Genomic DNA, 22,232 nt, shown 5'->3' on the forward strand with positions numbered 1-22,232 from the left:
AGAATCAAATGCTGATTTAATTTTAGGAAATAATTTAGAAAAAAGAAGAATTTCATTTTTTGCCTCCTGCCAGCTTTGACTGAGGAGCCAGTGATCAATTATGTGCTCAAATTTTTGTCGTAATAATCAGAAGTGGGGAAAAAATAAATAAATTTCCTTCATTTCACAGAAGAATAACTGAAATGCAAAAATTCATGTTAAATCATGGTAATTAACAGTTATACTTGGAAGATGCTATCACTGATATCTGCAAGGCAAGCTTTGCAATCTGGGCACGACAACACTTTCTGCTCTAGGGGCAGTAAAAATCAAAAGGTTAACCTTGCACAACAATTTGTTTGTTTCTGGCAACAGGAAATGTTACTAATTCCTTTTATAATGGGACAAAATTGCAAATATATTTGAAAACCATAGGTGAAGGACTAAAGTATTTTTAAAACAATTTTATATGCTGTGACAGTCTACCCTCCACGGCAGACAGCTTGTAAGAAACGCTTAAGGAGCCTGTTCACCCCAGGAATTAAATTCAGAACTTAGTCTCCAGAGATCCAAAGGGATCACTCTCCTTTGAAGTAGCATTCTGCTACATGACAAGCCAAATATTTATGAAATAGCAGTACAACATCTTAAAGAGGTACCACAGTTTGTTCTTTACTACTCTGTGTATTGCACTGGTAATGATGATAAGGTTCTCAGGTCATCTCGATTGTCACTGTAAGAAGACAAACACACTAGACAAAGCGGAAGTGATAGAGAAACTCATTTAATTGGAGAATAGTTTTAGCAAAACAGGTCTTTAACCTTTGTAGCAGTTTAGTTTTTGCACCACTTCTGTGGCTGGTAAAACCTTCCTGCCAGATTTTATAAGCTTTTCATTGTCGATAAGGGCTGTCTTGAATCGTGATGCATCAAAGTAAGCAAGCCACCAACCCTTTTGGAAGGCTTTTATGATGAAATCTGCTTCACAGATCAGCATCAGGAAGCAGAGATTTCATTGTACATTCTGAAATGGCACTTATCCGGCAGAACAGCTTTCATGGTGGTCGCAGCTGGGTAAAATCCTGTTTCCATTGAAAACATTACCAAACTCTGTCTGTTTTAATAAGATCAAGATCTCAGTTACTGCTTTCTTTTGAAAACATACAGATACTGGTCCCATGAAAAGCACTTTGATTGACTTTCTAATACTGTTCTTATTTTAGTTTTGTTATAAATATTTTAATACTCTTAAATAAACATTTTATGACTACTTCAGCCACTGTGGAGACACACACAGCAAAACCATGTTTAAAAGTTCTATTACTACAAAGAGATGGATTGAAATGGAAATAAAGTGAACTCCAACTGTTAGTCTAGTCATGTTATCGCATGAAGAAATTGCTGCTACCTATCATATATATACATACAGAAATATAGCAATAAATTCAGCAGTGCCTGAAAATATATCTAACTCTAAAAACCTCATGGTGCCATGTGATTTCATCTGTTTCAGACCATTCATATACTTGTTTTATATGAACTCCCTGACATAAGCATTACTGCAGAGTTATGAAAAGATGTACACTTTGCTCTGTTTATATCTAATTTACATTTATTATCTACTGTGACACGTACTTAATATTTTGTTTTTTATTTTCAGCTTGACAATCAAAAACCTTTTCCAAACCTCTTCCCAGACTCAGAAATTATCTTCTGCAGTTTTCTTTTGATGGCAACTCAGAAGCATGAACAGGAAGATCTCAACTTCCTCCTAAAATGTTTCATCTCTATAACATCACATTTGCATTTGACCACCTATAGATTTCATTTCAATACTAATAAAACCTGACCATACACATATCTTTAAACTCACTGATATATCAGTACTTAAGTTGTTGCAAATCATCTTTTGTCATCCTAGCAATCCTCATTTTCTCTTTTTACACTCTGTTTGAAATGTAAATACGATAAAAGAAAGACTGTTAAGTAGCTCACAACCTAAGGGACTCCTCTTGCATTCTTGGTTCTGTTCTAACTAGCATTTCCTACACTGATGCTCCATGCCCCATTCCTGGACAGAAGTAAATGATGAAATATACATTTTTCAGCCTATCTCATTTTACAAATAACACTGCTGGAAGAAAGAGTCTGATGTTCTGACATTACTAGTAAATTTGCTACAAATCACAGAAAATACACATTTGCAAAGGCTTTTCTGCTTCGTCTAGAATATGACTCTCACTACTCCTAGCACTCACTTCTTGGTCTTTGTTATTGCCTCTACAAAACATGTTCACCCTTTCTCTCTCTCTGACATGTTATATTCCTAGGCATAGCTCCAAGACTCTTGTTGAAACATGGATACACTTCATGCTATGTTATTAGTGTTGTGTGGTTAACTCTTCTTGGCTGGCATTCAAGTCAACTGCTTCAAGAGAAAAAGAAAGCCAATAATATTGCAATATTGGTCCAAATTTCTCTTAATAGCAGGACAGTCTGTAACAGTCAAAATACGTTCTCAGGTTTGCCTAATTGCGATTCATCTACATACTAAATACTATCCAAGGAGACAGTCTCTGGATTGTTAAAATCTGTTACCAGAAAATGATGAAATGCTTGAAATTAAACCTTTGAAGCATTCATTTTACTGAACTGTTTTTTTTGTTGTTGTTGTTGTCGTCATTGTTGTTGTTTTGTTTTTGTGTTTTTTTTAACATTTAAGTTTTATGGATATTTTAAATGGATGAAAAACTGATCTTGCTAAAATTAAAAGCAATGATTACCATTAGTGTTCTCTTTTCATTTCCATGTATATTTTTCTAAAATTCCTCTAAATGCATCTTTCAAGGTTGAAATTCTATATGTGATATCTGATAAACTGAAATTAGTTAGCTGCCTATAAAACGACTGTTTAACTTTCTGATTTACTGTTAATTGATTTATTGGTAGCAGCAGGGGAAGAGATTTCCATAGCTGCATCACAAATACATGATGAAGATTATTTAACCAATTTATTGAAATGGAATTAAAAAATTTAAAAAAATGAAAAATTGAAATTTTGAAATCCACGAACTATGAGACACTCAGTTTAAAGATGTCTTTGCAATGATGGATGAATAGGTTTTCCCTGGAGATTTTAAAATTTATCTCTGATTCATTCCTGTAAATTAACCATACTCAATATTTTATTTCTGAATTTTCTTTATTATATTGACAGTTTTGTAGCAATAGGCTGCATAATATCTTTAACATTAGGTATTCCACACATCTTTTAGGCAAGATACACGTTTGGCAACTCTAGCAGCGTTCCAGATGAGGCTGGGTACCTCAGTATCATAACACATTCACTCTGAAATTAATTTCTTTACTAGCTTCATGGTCATTTGGAACAATAATTCATTATTCTGATTTTGAACTATGCAATCTGAAAGGTCAGAGCACCATATGAAGCTCATCTTGCCCACTTTTCTTGTCAGTGGCTAAACTATTTAAGGTATTCAGTATTTAGCATGTATCTGGATAGGAAATTATTTTCTTAAATGCTTTCTGAATGGAACATTGGATTAAGGGAGTCTAGACCCATAAATATATCTTTTTTCTTGAAAAGGAGGTTCTCTAACACAAAGGAACAATGGTATCTGTGTTCCTCAGACACTATTCAACCAGCAGAAATAACCCTGTCTCTCAGCTCAGCATTTTGTCACCAGAAAATCCAGATATGGTATCTGACTTTGGGAAGTGAGAGTTTCATTTCTAGAATTTAGATCTGATGCATCTGTTTGGGTGGGAAAGCCAAGTGAGCCTGCACTGAACTCTGTTCCTTCTGTTACACAAAGAATCAAATGTCATCATGATGCAGTTTTGATGCCTCTGAAATAACTGCTACACTCAGGGCAAGATGAAATGACGAGTTCACATCCCTCAGCGATATTTTTTTCAAAGCATTTGTGAAGCTTTCATGATTTACCTTGAAAAAAAATAATAAAAAAGAAATTGGTAAATGCTTTGGAAATTTCAAGTTTTACTTTAAGAACTTGAGAAGCATGAACAAAACAGAACATAGGTATTCAGGTAGCCAATACAATTTTCAAAGGTAGAAAAATGCCTTTCACTCATTAAAATACAAAGATCCTTAAGAATCTTAAGAAGACAATGTTAGCGAGTGCAACTCAGAAAAAAACTCAGAAAAACTCAGAAAAAAAACATTTTTCTGTAGAGACTTAACATTTCTTTTAAAAGCTAAGATACAAAGAAGTAGAAATACAACTTCTAGGATGAAATCTTGACCCAATGTTTTTGACAGGATAAAACGAGCTGCTTTCCCATTTCAAAAAATTAAATTTCCATAACAGTAAAAATTTTGAAGGAAAAAGTCTCCTTTCTGTTTCTTTGTTCATTATTCATTGACTCGGTAAACAGGCATTCTGAAACTAGACAGAAATGCTGATTTCTGTGATGAAGATAGCTGAATAGGAAGGGTGTTAAATCACAAATGTATAGCGTCACATTTGGCTTCAGGCCTGTCTCCCATTCTTCACTAGTCATGTTGTAGCACAATTATAAATAACTTTACTTAATTCTCCAAGAGCATGTTCAGGCCCTGAATAAAAACACAACCATCCCTGCTTGAATGAGACTAGCATTGTTTTACATATATATATGTGTGTGGATATATATGCAACCATATTTATACACACTGCATTTGTTGTATTTTTCATAATAAGCTATTTCAGAAAGTCTTCCAATGAGTTTTTGATGTTACTGCCATAGGACCTGTCTGAAATCTGAGAAGGTACAATTCCCATGACCACTGGCATGATTGAATGCTAAACATCTGAACAGTCATATTGGCTGATTAATCAACTATGTGATCCCTGAAAAAGTCAGGCTGAGTTATTTCTCTTTCCAGTTCATTGGGGTAAAACTGAGCTAAAGTCACAGGGAAGAAGTCAGAAAGGGGACACAAAAAGCTTCTGTTCACATTCATTGATCTTAAAAGACTGTTTTTCAAAGAATATTTTGAGAAGAAAAAAACTAAAAGATGTTACATTTCAGATTTTTTCTCATTTTTCTAATTTCAGATGAGAAAAATAGAATGACCATAAAAAGCTACAAGGGCTTTTTGTTCCTTGAAATTTTCTATTGATATTTTTCCTCCATTTTCCTGTGACGTGCACTCATGGACATAATAAATACATTCATTGGAGAATAATAGTGACAAATATTTTTGTAACAATGGTACAGCAGAAATATTTTCATTTACAGACCATAACATGCTCTGACTTTAAGACTAATAACAGAAATGTATTTACCTCAAAACAATTGATAGCTTTTAAAAAATATTTATCACAAACAGTATAGTGCCTTAATCTTAATTGTGCAGTCTATATCAACCCAAGGTTTCTTAAAGTAAAACACAAACATTACAAACTACGACAAGAAAAACAGAATGATGAAGGAATTAAGTCAGTGAATCATTAATCATATCAATGATACTAACCATAGAACGCCCACTTAAATGTTTATTTCTTCTTGACAGACTACAGAATTACATGTCATGCTACAAAGTCATCAAAATTGTGAAAGGATGCCTCATTGCTCTGCTGCAATACTGAGGACAAGCATTTATGGAAGCTTTGAAGAAAGAGCAATATCCTGAAAAGTTTGCTATTCTGTACAGAATTTGAACTTACTTGGCAGACTCTCAGTAAATGCATCTTCCTTCAAGGAGATAAAAACAGTTGGCATAAGCAATGATCTTCATTTAAGACATTCCAACTTTTTGTTTATATATTTATTTCAACATTTCAAAACTATTCACCATCAAAATGCCAAGAACACATAATGAGTTTGACTGGAACAAAATGAGTAAGATGAAAAAGTAGCATTACTGTGGAGCATGTTACATCTATGTATGTATGCTGTGTTTCCTAATTTCTAGTGTGTAGATTACCTGTGTTCACATTTAACATTAAGTATCGGGATTTCCAAAGAGTTCATTTTGATAGCTACTAGTAAAACAGGGAGATGTGACAAACCTATACTTGTTCCTAATCTGTATTTCAATTTAATAAATGTCCAGGCCTCTCACCTGACATCAGAAGAGTCGAATAACAAAACATTTAGTTATTTAACTGATATGGAACGGGCCTGCCCACTGACCTTAAAATAATCCCAGGCCCAAATAGTCAGTAATTTCACTATGAGAAATCTCTGTTTAAGTCCCTGTACAAATCAGAAATCTTTAAATCTATGTTTTCCAGAGCAATAAGTGAATGAGCTCCTCAAACCAGAGATAACACAGGAATAAATAATGGACTGCTTCTCATTTAAAAATGACACAAAACAAAACCTGATGACAGAACTCAGCTTGTCCCAAATTAGAATGGGCGAGATTTCTAAGTAACTGTGAAAATATTAGTAAGAAAAATATTTCTCGCCTAGGACAGCTGAAGGCATTATAAACTTTTGGTCTTTTTGGTCAAAGAGTATATTTTGCTGAAAGTATAAACTTTCCCATTCAGATGGTAGAATTAATTCGTTTCCTGTTACTTTGTGATTAACTGACATGGAGAGCATTTCAAATAGCCTGTTACCCATTGCTAGGATTTTTAATTGCTGAAGTATCAGAAAATAAAGAAAAAAATAAAAATAAAAACATCACAACACATTACAAACATACAAACTGTATTAAAACTCTCTTAACTACAAAAGCACAAAATCTTATCCACTTACCCAGGCACTGACACATCTGCCACAAGTGGTGATTTTGAAATCCCCATAGAGATCTTTGATGGCACCAGTTGTAAAGAATCCCTCCACCATCAGCAAAATGCCATATACAAAGAATGCAGCTGCTACACCATATATCACATACTTGAAGATGTCAATCCTGTACAGGAAGAGCAAAAGTTATTTATCTGCGTAACTATTTAAAGCTGACTCTGAAATTTCATGGTGAGATAATTAGATTCAGCATCAAAGTTTCTACCCTGGAGTCAGCGTAAGCGCTGATATACTATAATAACAGCTGAAGCTGAGTACGGGAGTGAACTTTTGAATAAAACAGCATCAATATACAAATATTAGACCATTTAACTGAAAGAAAAACTAAACATTGATTTGTGCAGGTAAGAGAGCTCAATTTGTCAGGAAAAATTGAAAATCACATCAAATTCATTTCATTTTTCACCTAGATAAAGTGGCATAGGAAAAACAGAAAAAGGTTACACATCCCCTGAGTAACACATTGAACCTAGTACTGAGGTTTCTCTTCATTAGAGACAAGGTATTTTGTCATAATCTTCAATAAATCTTTCTACACTTACAGGTAGTTCTCAAGTTGCAATATCATTCACTGCTATCATCTCCTCATTATTATTTTTCTGCTTATTCCCCAATGATCAAAGTGTCTGACACATAATAATAAAATCTTCAAAAGAGATCCCTAACGTCAAATCAGAAAGATATGCTTCTGAAACAAAAGCAACAAAGACAGATCATCCAGTGCTCTCCTCTGGTGGAGTTTTAAAGACATCATTTTATGAACCCAAAAGTCAAGAAATGGAAAGATGATTCGCAGTGTAACATGCTGACCCCAGAAGGCTGAAGTGATTAAAGACTCATTGGGCTGTGCTGTGGTTGGCCTGCCCAGCACTGTCTGCAAAATCAACAGTGCTGGCAAGGAGACACTGTCTCCTAAATGTTCTCTCATGGCAAAGGTTTCTGAAGAGATGCTCAGAAGGACCTCTCTGCCCTAATTGTTTTATCTAAGATTGGAAAAACTCCTCATGATCATTGCCTTGAATCATCAAGTTTCAATGTCTTATATTTGGACCTCTCTAAAAAGGTAGCCACAGTGGGCTTTCAGTTTATGGATGTAATTTGGCAAGTTGTGCAACTCTTCAGAAAATGGTAATGCGTAGGTTTTGGGTGTTAGTAAGTTCCAGTTAGTTAGTAAGTCCAGGTCAAGATAAAGCAGCTCATTAGGAAGTAGGAAGAAAAATAAGCCAGACTCCCATTAGGATCTACAAGATCAATTTTGACATGCACTGAACAGCTATCCAAACTGAAAGTCTCTCAAGACATAAAGATTGATATCTCTATTATTATGAAAAGAAATATTTAATAACATTTCTCTAGGTTCACACTTTTAATTGTCGCCCAAAAGAGAACTCTCAATTCACAGTTGACAATGACAAGGCTCAACAGCCCATTAACATATCTTTGAATTGGAATGGTTTTCAAGAGACCCAAAGTCAGATTCAAGTTTACAGTTGATGTTTAAGATGTACCAGTGTGTCAACAGCATCACTGAATTTATTTTAAGCTTGCATTAGTCTCATAAAAATTCAGTTAAACTTATGACCTAGCTGAGAGGGTGGGGGACAGAATGTGTAATAAATTAATGCTATAAGCATCTGTTACAGTATTTTTCCCAGGGCAATGATGGAATTGTCCTGGGAATGAAAATGAATATACTTTCTCTCTTACATCTGAATAGCAAAGTCCTCTTTGTTTCTTTCCACATCACCCTTTATTTCATAGCCAAGTGAAAAATAATGGAAGTTGAAATTTGTGTGGAAGAGATACACAAAATATTCACAATGGTAGAATAAATTTAGCACTGTAGACAGCATTAGATAATGCAAAGATGACACTTATTTTAATAGATATAATTACTGACTATCTTGTAAAAATCCCATCTTCCTAATTTTATAGTAATTCACTCGATGTAACACTGTTTTTACAGGAAAATGATGTTTTGAGCCTATCTTGCCATTAGTGATGAAAATAAATGTATCATAGGAAACAGACAACAACTTCGTGAGCATGCCATAGGATATACTGCCACTCCTATGTTATACATCTTATAAAGCACAACCTCTGCCAGTGGCTGGAGTGTGGCAGTTATGCCAGCAGCAGCTCCTCACAGACCTCAGTGCGCTCAGAGCTGCAGAAATTAGAAGCTATCATTGCCCTAAAGGGATTAAGGCTTTTGGAAAGTCCAGAGATTATTTCAGCCTTTGCAACAGCTCTTTAAACCATCTGTGCTGAGCCTCCCACTGAGCTGCTCATATCAAGTACGGTACCAACAGATCTCTGTTTTTTCCTCAGCCTTATGCATAACCAAAGGAATAGCTTTAATTAATCTTTCTATAAGGAAAATATAAAGAGCTACACTCTAACCAAATATATAGATCAATTTCCTCATATATTCCCATCACACACTCAGAAAAGTCTCTGCTGGCCAGACTAAATGAGATGAAAAAGCCAGACTTACTGCAAGAAGAATAGATCTTGCATAATGCAAAGAGTAAGAAGTAAAAATAGTGAAACAATAACTCCACTATCTTTTAAGACATTAGATAGAATTGTATTGCAATATATTTACTAGGTATGCCATATTTAAAGAAAACATATTACCATATTAGCCTTTTAATCACATATAGTTTTGAAGAAAGTATTGATATTACAGTATTCTACAGCATCTAATAAATTTCACATAAACTTTGATTTTCCAATGAAATTATAATAGATAATAAAATATAGTCCTTGTAAAACAGAGACTGACATTCTCTAAAAATAAAATTTAATTCTTTGTGAATGAACTCAGAGAGATTAATTGCCATCTGTGTTTTAGTAAAGTCTCAAATGCTGCAGACAGAGCACCAGAGCAGCCAGGGAGGTAACAGTGAATAGCAGAAGGAGCAACGAACAGGAGCCAATAGGCAAGGGGGACAAGGGCACAGGAGAAGGACAAGGAGGGCTCACACTTGTGCTGGCTGGAGTGGGTGGAAGGAGGCGCCTAAGGAGCAAAGGAAGCAGAGACAAAATTAAAGAAGTAAATTCTGTACCTCTGATGGAACTGGAAAGATATACATTAGGTGAATACTTAGGCTACTCGAAATGAGAGGAACAATAAAAAATCTTGAATAGTTATTCACTATGCACATAATGCAGGAGTCCTATGGATATTACATAATGATTCATTCAGTCATGAAACATTTCTATAAAAAGACAGCCAATTAAGATTACAAATTCAAATTGATAGTGCAATCTTCACATATTAATGTAGGTTGCTGGATCAAATAAGCTGTTGAATTATGTAAACATAATTTAATAGTGAAATGCATCTTGAAATTAGTAGAAGTTTTCATAATAATTATTTTTTTTTAAGGAGTAATCTCAAATGTGCTTTACATATTGTCTTAATATTGAAGAAGCTTGTGTAAGCTCCAGACCTGATTTAGTCATTACACTGTGTTCAGAAATACTAACAAATGTGACATCTTTTGGTTTGTAATTTAAATCAAGATGATCTTTCACTTACATGTCTGCTGCTGGGGCATTAATTATTCCATATCAAGCATACTTTCTAATTCATTAATCTGAATCTGGATTCTATCCAACAAGATGAATGTTAAAATAGCTGCAGTGAAAACACTTTCATTCCCTAACTGAGGCTGCTGATGGAAGCCATCAGCGCTAACATCTTAAGAAACAGGTTGTAGCTGAGTACAGAGTAGACTATCCCAGCAGAAACAAGTCAGAGGTGAGTGAAAATATTCTCAGTGAGTGTAGATTTCCTGCTATGCATTTTTGTGGTGCTTTCCAAATACGAGGATAAAAAAAAATCAACAAGTAATAAGATTCATTGCTGAATGATCATGTCTATGTATAGCATGGGTTGGGGAAAAGAGTGTTATAATAAAATAGCTATTAATTTTCTTTGAGACTCCTTCAGTCAACTGACCTCATAACTATTTTGTTCTATTTTGAGTATTTCAATATTTGAAATTAGCTCCTGTTAAATTCTATGTCTTGAAATAACAATGCTTTGGGCTTGAAGAATTTGTTGCTTCACTGGAGTAAATCAGTACCATGATAATAACTGTATTTACTACACCAACAGATAAACCAAGAAGAACTTCTACCATTGACCTTTTACCTACTCCAAAAGGGAATTACAAATTGTTGGAATTCTGAGGCATTTTCACTATTCAGTCTAATCATAGTAAGGTTTCTACCCTCAATGCTGAAGACTGACACTTAGTGAGGGCATATCAACATATACGTTTCTATCAAAATTTATTAATATTCCTTTGAAACAATCAACATATTATCTAGGGATATTTTTATTTAACTCCATTAAAGTATGACCGCATTGCAGACAACTATTTGCAATTAACAGCAACAACAACAACAACAAAAACAACAAAAAAGTCTTTCTCTGTGACATGTGATTCTCATGTTTCCCAGAAAACCTTTTTATTTGGACAATATGTACATTTCATCCTGAACATATTACAGAGGTTTGGGTTGGTCTAATCCACCAGTATACCAGGTATTTATGGGGAAGCAGTTTTTCAGCATTTATAATTCTACTTCACACTTCTCTTCCTGAATTTATAACATAACTTCTCCAAATACAGATAATGTCATTCGGATACTACAGGTGTTGAATAGCACATAATTGCCACCAAACCATACCTATATTCTCTGTGTGCAAGTAAATTCAGGCAATTATACCTATACCCAAGAGTAAAAATAATAATACTTAAATTTAAATTCAAAAGAAGGAAAATACAACACCAACACTGTCAAACACACTAAAAAGCTAGTTAGATTATCTTAGTAAAATTTCTCATTTAAAATTGTAATTTCTTTATAAATGGCATAGATTAATGAATGTAATCATCACCACTCGTTAAGATCAGTTTTGCTGTTCCTTTTTTCTCTTCGTATTTTGCTTTCCTATCACAAGGAACTTTAAATAGTCAATGTTATCATCTAGAATGTGTAGCAATCACTGCTACTGAACAAGAAAGCAAAACTGGCCCTCATGATGATCCTTTTGCCACCTGAGAAACTGATCCTCAGAAGTTAAGAGACTGAGAAAGCATCCTGCCCCCTCAAGCTATCTCAAGATCTTAGAAACAGTTTTGCATCATTTGTTTTTTGTTTTGTTTTGTTTTAGCTAAACGAGGAATAGAGATCTGTAAGCAAGAAGTTTTGTATAGGATCTGCAGAAGTCAGAAGTTCCACGGAAGCTTTGAAAAGAGGTGCTTAGCCTCTCCTGCACACCAACTGGGAACAATTTATTGATGTAAGTTCATGACGCTATTCATCTAAATCATTTGAACAAAGAGGTTTTGGTGCTATAAAGCACAGGGGAAATGTTAAAAAAAGAGGAGAGAGAAGCAAAGACAAACTTCAGAAGGAAAAAATATAGCCAGCAGGGAAAAAGGAGGATTAACAATCATGTACAGCAGAGCGACTGAAAAACTCTAGGTAACTCAATAATTAAGGTAAAAGAAACTAAAATATTCTCAATGTAGAGAAAAGAAAAATGAGACCAGTTAAAAAATGTCAGCATAGCTCTATAGGGAATTTTTCAGAGATTAATTTAATAAACTTCTAAAATACAGGTGGGAAGTAAACAGATCAGAGTATAGAATATTCAGTTAAAGTTTGTAGAGGAATGATAAAAGGAAAAGAATGAAAAATAGACAAAAGATAAGAACAATGAAGGCCTAAAAATATATTTTTTTTAATTGAAAGAGAAATAAAATGTACTAAAAATGAAAACAGGTTGAGTAATACATCTTCTGACTCTGTATTTCTGGAATAAATTTTGTCAATAATCATATAAACATTTGCTCAAAACTGAAGTCAGACTGTTGTGATTATATAATGAAAATATTATTGTAGTATAAGAAGCAAAATGCTCCTATATTCTGCATTTTGTTCTTCTGCTCTGAACAGCAGATAATGTGACATAAGTTCCCACTGTTTTTAACAGACTCATTTGTGGCATACGATTCTGTATACAAGTACAGAATTCTACCTTAAGTCAACCTCCTTTAAAATTTTGACGGTTGGATCCTTCCTAGGAACGAGACAGTTGAGCTGAGATTTCATGGAGCATTTCTAAAGCCAGCAGAGAATTCACAACCTAATGGAAGAGCAGAGTATTGCACTAATGGAAGAGTTTGTGCAATAGCAGCACAAACAAATGTTCTTGGAAGAGCAAAGGATCTTTAAAAGTCTATTTAAGAATATCAACCATTTGAGTCCAAAATGAAAAATTTTGACTATGATTAGGATTAGGTTGTGTCTCAATGTTATTTCTGATAATCTAGGCTTGTTTTGTCTTCTTACTTCTGGCAAAACTACTTTCTTGAAAACATTTTTAAAAACAATAATTACAGAAGAAATCTTGAACCCTCTTTGCCTATAGAAGGCCAAAAATAGATTGGAATTAGTGCACAGCAGTGTGCAGACTTCCAGCAGAATTACATTATGGTGTTGTGCACTATAGGTACTGAATTTCCAGTCAACGTTCCATAGGAATATATAATATAATTATGTAGCAAAGGCCTACCACAGAATTATCATTTAATTATTATAACTGTAAACTTGGAGTCTCACATAGTAAATAGCAATAGCATAAAGACTATGCTATTACTTGAAACTAAAACTCGAGATTGGGATTGGTAATAGATAATTCTACCCTTTTCAGACATTCTGTTTAAAGGCCAGCTATCTTAGTTTCACGTAGCACATGAAGAAGTATTTAGAAAGATATACATTACAGAGGCAAATATGCTTTCCATTTTACATATGTAAGATTAATTGTATAAAGTAAATTAGGATGAGAAAAAAACAGATGAACTGCCTGTTGAGAAAGGCACACAGTGATTACAGCCAATCTAAAATTCCATGTAATTAAGAAAGCAAGCAGATTAAGACATGTTAAATAATTTATTTGTCTGCCTGAAAGTAGCAGACTATTTGCACAAAGACTAGAGAATTATTTATATAAGACCATTAAGCTGATATTCATATGTGCTACCATGAATTTATTTGTCTACCTCTTGAAATGAGCTCATTTTTACAGGCACCACCCCAATCTCCAAATTGTTGCTTCCAAACATATTATGAAACAGAACTGCATAAGCTTGCAGTTGATAATTCTGACATAGAGCCTTGCAACTTTTGTTTCCTATAGAATGTTTAAAAGTTCACATTTGTAGAACACTAGACTTTTGTAACAGAACAAACACATACAGTACTATTGTATACTAGGTAGATGACTAAAACAGAAATATCACATGGTCTAATTCAAATATTTATAAATATTGTATTTCATATCAGCTAGCCCTTACTAAAAATCTCACTGTAATACCTTTCACAGTATGCCATTAATATTGATGTAATAATATTAGTGATAAAAGGCTATTGTTAGTTGTACTAATATTTAACTTGTGATAACTGCAAAATCAACACAAATGAAGAAAAACAAAAGATCAGAATAACATCCATTCATCTACCTTTCAAAACCCTGTTTTCAAACAGTATGAGATCATGGTAGGGGGATATAAAAGCTTCTATGAATGCTCTTCTTTTTCTTCAGATCAAAACAGCTGCACGCACATATGTCTTTTATTAAATAATACCCTTTTAATAAACCATGAATACACTCCAACTGACAGGAAGGTTATCAGCAAGTATCAAACCTGGATGCTCCAGAATTCAAAACAGGGGCTTTTGCATTTTTAAAAGAAGGAATTTTTTAGCTGTAAGAAGATGGATTCTGTGGAGTACCCATAGCACATCCAATAGCAAGGATTCTAACAACAGATTTACATATAGTAATTTCATTTAGTTTACTACTTGATATCACAGCTTTAAAATGAAGTGAATTTGCCATGACCTGAATTAGCTCTGACTGTAGTAGGAAGAGGTTGTTATTGTTTCAATCAGGAAGGTTTCTTCATTTTCTGCTCTAAGAGATTGATCCCTTTGTTTCATGGCCTATGTATCACAAATATGTGACAGATGGTACTAACTGGCTTTGCATAGTTAAAAGAGAGCTGTGAAAATATGCCGTTGGGAAATACACCAAGTGTACCTTGTGCTGCTGATTGCCTAAAGATTGTCTTCTAGAATTTGCTCCAATCACCAGAAAAATGTAACAATGGAGTTCAAAAAAATACGTTTGACAATTGTTCACCTATTTCTCCTGACTTTAGAATCTTCTCTAAGACAGTGATGAAGTGAGCCTAGTACCCATTGCTTTGTAGATATACTGTTCACTGCAGGTTATTAAGTTATTAGAGTAACAACTGAATACCGTATCTACCTGAAGCAGATTATTGAGTTTCAGTGAAGTCTACAGAGCTGTTAAACTTAAAAAGTATGCAACATAAACTATTGACCTCTTACAGTTAGAATACAATAAGAGCAGTTTTCAGGATAAATAAAGCAACCTTGTATTTTTTTTTTCCTGAGAATCTCTTTGAATCACAAGGAACTAAAATAGTCACTCCATATCATCTTGAAGGAATTCACACCCCAAACACAGCTTATGACTTCATTAAATTAATTCCCTGAACGTGCAACCTTTGAACACTGATAAAGCTGACAGTGAAGAAGTCCAGGAATTAATTTACACAAAAGTGATTCAGAAAGCAATGCAGCAGCAGGTAGTTCAGATCAAAAGGCCACTCACTGACAATGTTTTTTGTTTTTGTTTTTAATAAATGTCCTTTATTAAAGGTTCATGCATTTAGACATTCCTGTAAAGAGAAAAGACCTACCCCATTCAGCTCTGAATTTTGAAGATATTCTCTCTCTTTAAGGAATACCTGTTTGTACAGTATGTGTATTCAAGTATTTCAATACAATTGATTTATTTTAGTTTCCAAGAGCTTAGATTATCTGTTTTCCCCACAACGGCCTGAAGTAGCTCAAGCCAGGCTGCACAAAGTTCTCTTTATAAAATCCTTACTGATTTTTAGAACACTATTCTAGTTTTTAGAACCTATTGCTTTTAGCACATTATAGGCAAAGATTGCTGTTTGTTTTCCAAATAAGCAATCAACAGATAATGCATTACTGTAACCCTTTGCTATAAAAGCACTATTTCCACCCCACCCAATGTCTTGAAGGTCTAAGAAGTATTGACAATGATTGTTCCATGTTTCAACTTGGATACAAAATCACAAATTTGAGGAAATTAATTTCACTGTCTCACATTTAAGGAATTTTAAAATAAGATGCAAAACTCATACTCAATTTTTTTTCAAATTATGAATATTTACCACTTATTAATATTCCCAAAGCAGCTCTTGGAGGAACCCTCAAGGCCAGATCCCTCAGACGGGATTTGGAGGACTCACTGTTGATCATTAATGAATTCAGGCCTCACTAAGCATCAGAACAATGTGTGGGTTGAGGGCCATGGGGGTTCACCAGGGGGCTGGTAAGGCTAAACCTCATGGCCAGGGCACATCCCAGTGCCCCAGCCAGCAACAGGGCAGCTGGGGCATCCCCAGACCCATGAATGTGAGAGATAAGGGCTGGCTGAATTGAGCAAGGTGTGGGAGATCCCAGGGGAGGCCTTGTGGGGACAGTAATGGATGGTAGTTCCCTCATGGCTCTCCTATAAAACTATTGCTGCTGCTGTGACATGGATGTTTCTGAATGGCTTTGTTGGATTTAGGTACTTTGGCTTTCATTTTCAGGACCATAAAGGGTGCTTCAGACCTCCTTTGTTTATTCTTTGGAGAGAAGCTGCATTCTCTATAGTGGTTTACTCCTTCCTTTAAATTGCAATGAGTAACTATAAAGAAAGCCTTGTGAGCTGCGTTATTTAAGCTCAGAACAAATACAGTACTTCTAAGTGTGGCTAAGAAAGTCCTTATCTCTCATCACCTGCATAAGTAGTTCTCGGATATGAATTGATTTTTATACTGAATAGCATTTGAAATCCACTGGGCTTATAAAAACATAGATAGCAATCATAGGTGTGATGAAACAGAACACACTTCACTCCACTGGGACGTTATCCTCACATATTTATCACCAAGGGACAGACTCCAGGTCAGCTTCAGAGCAGCAGAAACTTTAAGAGCCAAAATGTCTTAAATAGTCTAAGAGTAATTTAGCAGAACACTGCTATTTTTTTTTAATTCTTATTATTTGAAATCAGAAAAATAAACAACTGTATAAGATGTCCATTTTAGTATGCATAGTTTTAAGAATGTAGAAACTACACTGCCTGTTTCTAATTACACTTTTTTTTCCTTGGCTTTTTGGCCTTTCAAAGGAATATAATTACCACAGAACATTTGTATGGCTAACTGTTAATCAATCAATAGTTATGACAAAACATCAAGCGCTGTTTCGGTATACAAGATTATTTTAAAAATTAGAGTACTATTTCTTTAAGTGGAAAATTGATATGCAAATGTCTTTGAGAATCACAGTCTATCCAGTTCAAACAACTTTAAGACATAATTTCAGAGACATCTTCCACTATTCAATGAACAGAACTTTTGACTGTAGTAGGTCTTCCAAGGAAATAATTAGCTTTTAAGTAAATGAACAGATGAAAAAAACTCACAACCTTCACAGTTCATTAATCATTTCAGTGAATTGTCTGCATTTGAACAACGAGGCTTCCTGACTGGTATTTGCATTGAAGAATTTAACAGAGGGAAGTTGGAAAATTTGCTATGAAGAGAAAGCATCAACTTGTGGTTGTTCCACACTAGTTGCTTCCTTAGGGACTAATAAAATAAGTTAGAGCCTAATAAAAAGACTGACCTTTTATTTAGGATAACAATGAACCTCAGTTGCCAAGTCAAGTCAGACCCATTATTCTAAATGACAAGACAAAAAGCTCAAAGTAGAAGTCACATAATTCCCATGAACCTAATATATTATCATACAAGGACATTTAAATTCCTCAGTCTTAAGGAGAATAAATTTGTATCTGGAAAAGCAAGACATACTTATTTGGTAAAATTCTCCCTTCTGGCTACTAATTCCAGAAACAATTCTGCTCATATTCTCAGAGAAGCTCTGGGGAGGATGTTGATGATATAGCATCACACGAGATTTCAGATTCATGAAACACACAAAACATTGTGAAAATAGTGGCATCAAGTCAGATTGCAAAGCTTTCTTGTTCAATTTCTTATCTTAAAAAAATGGATATAAATGAGTAAGAACACAGAAGCCAATAGGACAACTCCCCAGTGCTCCTCCAGCCGCTGGGACTTCCTGAGCTGGATAAGTCTGCTATTCAACTGAAAAAACATCACTGCTAGTGCCTTTTGAATCTGACACCTGCTAGTTTCCTCTGATTAAATATAATTAATTTACTAAACTGAAGGAGACTCCCAACAAAAGTAATATTGCAAATTTTTCACAAAGACTTTCCAGGAATAAGTTTTTCAGGAGTAACAAAGCATGACCCCTTCAAAACAGATGAACTCTACGAAAACCAGAGGAAATGTTTAACACTTCAAGAAGTGAAGTTCTGTACAGCATTTCAGTTACTTCCTTATTGCATTTATTCACAAAAATAATCTGCTACTTGTTACACACTCCTTCTGCATCTATTTGAACAGCAAAGATGAAAATTTTGCATATTTCAGTGAAGAAATTTTCACAGGATAAAAACATAAGGAACAGGTCTATCAGTATATGAAGTAATTTTGGTATTAAATGATACTAAATAGTTAAATAAATTGTTGGTAATCAGTAAAAATATCAGCTGTATCAAAATTTCATCTGCTAAGCTTATCCAACGTTTCTATGATTTTTACTGTAACACATTTTCTTGAGTCAAATTCATATCTGCTGTAGAAATTTTAAAAGGGAACAATTAAAAGAAAGTAGTAACTTACATAGTAAAGACATCAATGACATCTCCTGCAGCTCTTGTCATCTCAAAGTAGGTTTGCAGAATGTTGACAGTTCCTGAAAGTGCTTCATGTCCACAACCACAGAACAGTGCAACGCCAGCATAAAGCAGTATGGTAGCTATCAAAGATGCATAGGGAATACCTCCCAGGCATTTGATGCAACACTCAAAGCACCCTACAAAGAAAGAAAGTTGTTTGTTAGCATATTATATGAAGGGGAAAAAAATGTTTTTTCACCTTGAGAAATGCTTTTGTAAACTGAAGGTGGCAGGACAAAGACAGATTAGATCAGGTATAAAAACCTATAATTTCATAAAAATCTGTGAGAGGACACAGGTTAATTCAACTTCTGAGCTTTCTCAGTTGCTATTTGGCCTATTAAATGTAGACAGGCCAGCTGATTAACATGGAATGTTCAACACTGTATTATTCCTTGTGCAGTTTCATGTTTTGATTCAGTACAGATTACAGTGTCAATGCCAGGTTATACCAATATTCACAACTCCTGTTGCCCAGCTATTGGATTTCTGAGAAGGATCCTAATAACGGGGAAACCACAGCGAGCAACCAATTCAGTTCCTTCTACCACCATAGGTTTACTACACTTTTTTCATCTGCACACAGTGACAACAAAATTTCTCCACTTGTAGCACTATTTTGAGGATGTAACCAACTGTTCATATGTCACTAAAATATCTAAAAAGAATAGATGAAGATACCACTGAAAAAGCACAGATTAAGAAATAATTGTAGCAGCTGAATTATCTCCCAATTTACGTTACTCCGTGCAATGGTTCTAGAGTGAGAGCAATTGCTCTTTAGTTATACCAGGCCAATCTTTCCTCTATCCATCGAGTTCTAAGCTGATGCTCAGTTTGGAGAAGGCTGCTCAAGTTTCTGGCACTACCTTGCCTAGCTTGACAAGTAGCTTCACAAATGCAGCAGACTCTCATTCTGTCAAATCTCAGCAATCCCATAACAAATTTTACATCCCATAAAGCCTGCCTATTAACTTCTGGAAGAACAGAAAAGGCAGGAATCTATAGCAGGGGGAGGGCAGACAGAATTGTAGCTATTAAGGAAGCTGATCCGGAACAGGAGAAAATCCTGAAGAAAGGCACTGACTCAGTAGCTAGAAACTTTATTTTCTCCTAATAACCACTAGTATGTGCCACAAAGGATTTAGACAGAAAACAGGGAGAGGGTAACAAATTTTAAATGGATATATCATCAATTACCAATTAAAAATTATACATCAGATGTTTAGCAGGTGTGAGTCAATGTATTTTAACATGCTCCCAAAACTTCAGGCTACATTCAGTTATAGGAATGCCCGAAGTATATTGAAAAAGCAACAACAAAAGTGGAAAAAAACCAAAAAGCCATTCTTTAAACAAAACCTGTCTACCTTCCTCCAAGTACATGTAGCCTCTACATGTGATCCTGTATTTTGCCCTACGGATTCTTGTTTATTCTAGCCTGGATAATCAGAATACTCTGCCTGTTCAAACATTCATTTTCTGCTCTTAATAAACAAATATCAATCTGTTTATCATATATATACTTAGCAGCTATTTATACACACCAAAGTCTCTGAACAGTTGTTCTGGTTTCAGTGGGAACAGAGTTATTTTCCTTCATAGTGTCTGATATGATGATACATTTTGGCTTTAGGAGAAGAACAATTTTAATAACACAGTGATGTTTAAGTTGTTGAGCAGTGCGGCACAGAGCCAAGGACATTTTTCTTTTCTGAGCTTTTCTTATTGCCCTGCTGGCAAGGGAGATGGTGGGGGCTCATCAAGACTGAAGGGTAAAGAATCAGGACAGTAGATCCAAATGGGTCAAAGGGATATTCCTTACCATATGAAATCATGCAAAAGAAAAAACAACAAACAAAACATTATGGGGAGTTGGCCAAAGGGGAAGCCACTACTTGGGACTGTCTGGGCATCATTCAGTGAGTGGTGAACAATTGCATTGTGCATCACTTCTTTTGTGTATATGCATACATGACTATATATGTGTATATATATATATTGTTATCGTTACTGTTATTTCTCTCTTTCTCTTTTTGTCCTAGTAAATGGCATTTAGCTGCTTGCTGGGTTAAACCACAACAGTTTAGGCCAGTTTCAAATATACGCATATTTTAGTTAAATAGAAACCTCTATTGATAATCTGTAAATAGAGATTATCTGAAAGGCAGTGTTGGAACTGCTGCATAATTCCTATAAGAAAAGTAAAATAAAAATGTACTAAACATGCACAAGACATAATCAGACTTCATAAATTAGAGTAATTCCCAACAATGTAAGATGGTTGCATCACAACAAAAGCAAAGATACTGTTTGAGACTTGTACTTTCCCTTACAAATTATTATTTATCTCAGCAAGTCATCCATCTCCAGTTGCCATCACACATCTGCATGGTTGTAATACCATCCTCCCTTCTGATATTTTGGTTGAAGGATATATCCTTCTCTCTACTCCTGGCACCCAACTGTGCTGACAGGAGGCAGCTTTCCTCTTCAGCAGCTACACAGGACTTCCAATGTCAAGAGATCACTTTATGTCTGTTCAGTGATTGTAAAAGTCCAGAGTTTTATGTCTAGGAAGTCTGAGGGATTTCCATTAGTGGGAGGTCTTAAGAGACTAGGAAAACAAATGCTTGTGGAGTAACTAGTTCTGCAAGCAGATAAATTATGCAATCTCTTAAAATTTCCTCATTACTATTTTCTAAGATTACCCCTAGCAATAACTATAGTTAGTTCCTCAGAGTTTAAAATTCTACACAAACACTGTTTGGGGATCCTGCACTGGCTAATCTACTGTCTAAAAGGCATAGAAAAGAAATATGTATTTAAAATATATACATTGAGCAAGGAAGATAGGGAAATAGATAGCTGTTTGACTGCAGAGATTAACAAAAAATGCCCATTGCAATTTTCAGCTCAGCATAACGGCAGAAACAGCCTTTGGAAATTCATACCTCTCATCATTATATGAAATAGCAAAGAGGGAGAGAGAACAGTAAGTAGAGTGACACTGGGAGTGACGGTACTAGGGCCTGGAATGTCAAAAATGAAAAAGTAAGCTGTACCTAAACATCTACAGGGACACATGCACTCTAGAGATTATTCCTTAATATTGCAGTGGTGTGGGGCAGGGAGGAAGAAAATTTCCTACAGAAGATTTAGTTTTCATCTTCAGAAACAGGCAAAGTGGAAGTGAGAAAGCTGAAGAAAAGTCAAGATTGGAACAAAACCCATTAATATTCTGAATTAGAATAAATGTGAGCGAAGTCACTTTCAAATAAAACTATTGTATTAAAAGTGTGAGCATTTTTATCTGTAAACAGTTGTCTGTGCACTGCCTCCTGAAGCTTCTGCATCTGACCTCCCAGCCCAGTGACAGCTGACACAATCTGACCACACAAACCGCATCAAAAATCCCATGTCAATAATATTCTTTTGGCTTTATTACAGTAAAACATATAATACAGCGAAATAGCATAGCAAAGTGATATAT

General features: G+C 34.9%; 1 protein-coding gene across 1 annotated transcript in view; it reads right to left on the bottom strand.

Moving 5' to 3' along the window:
• Positions 1 to 22,232, bottom strand: part of GPM6A (glycoprotein M6A) — a 107,138-nt gene that overhangs the window by 11,454 nt on the left and 73,452 nt on the right. Inside the window, exons 2-3 of the mRNA XM_021396207.1 lie at positions 18,684 to 18,876; positions 6,715 to 6,871 (exon numbers count right to left, since the gene is read on the bottom strand). Of these exons, the coding sequence (XP_021251882.1) occupies positions 6,715 to 6,871; positions 18,684 to 18,876 (350 nt within the window). The remainder of the gene's footprint in view (positions 1 to 6,714; positions 6,872 to 18,683; positions 18,877 to 22,232) is intronic.

The sequence above is a fragment of the Numida meleagris genome, chromosome 4 (assembly GCF_002078875.1).
Source record: "Numida meleagris isolate 19003 breed g44 Domestic line chromosome 4, NumMel1.0, whole genome shotgun sequence".
Classification (NCBI taxonomy): Eukaryota; Metazoa; Chordata; class Aves; order Galliformes; family Numididae; genus Numida; species Numida meleagris.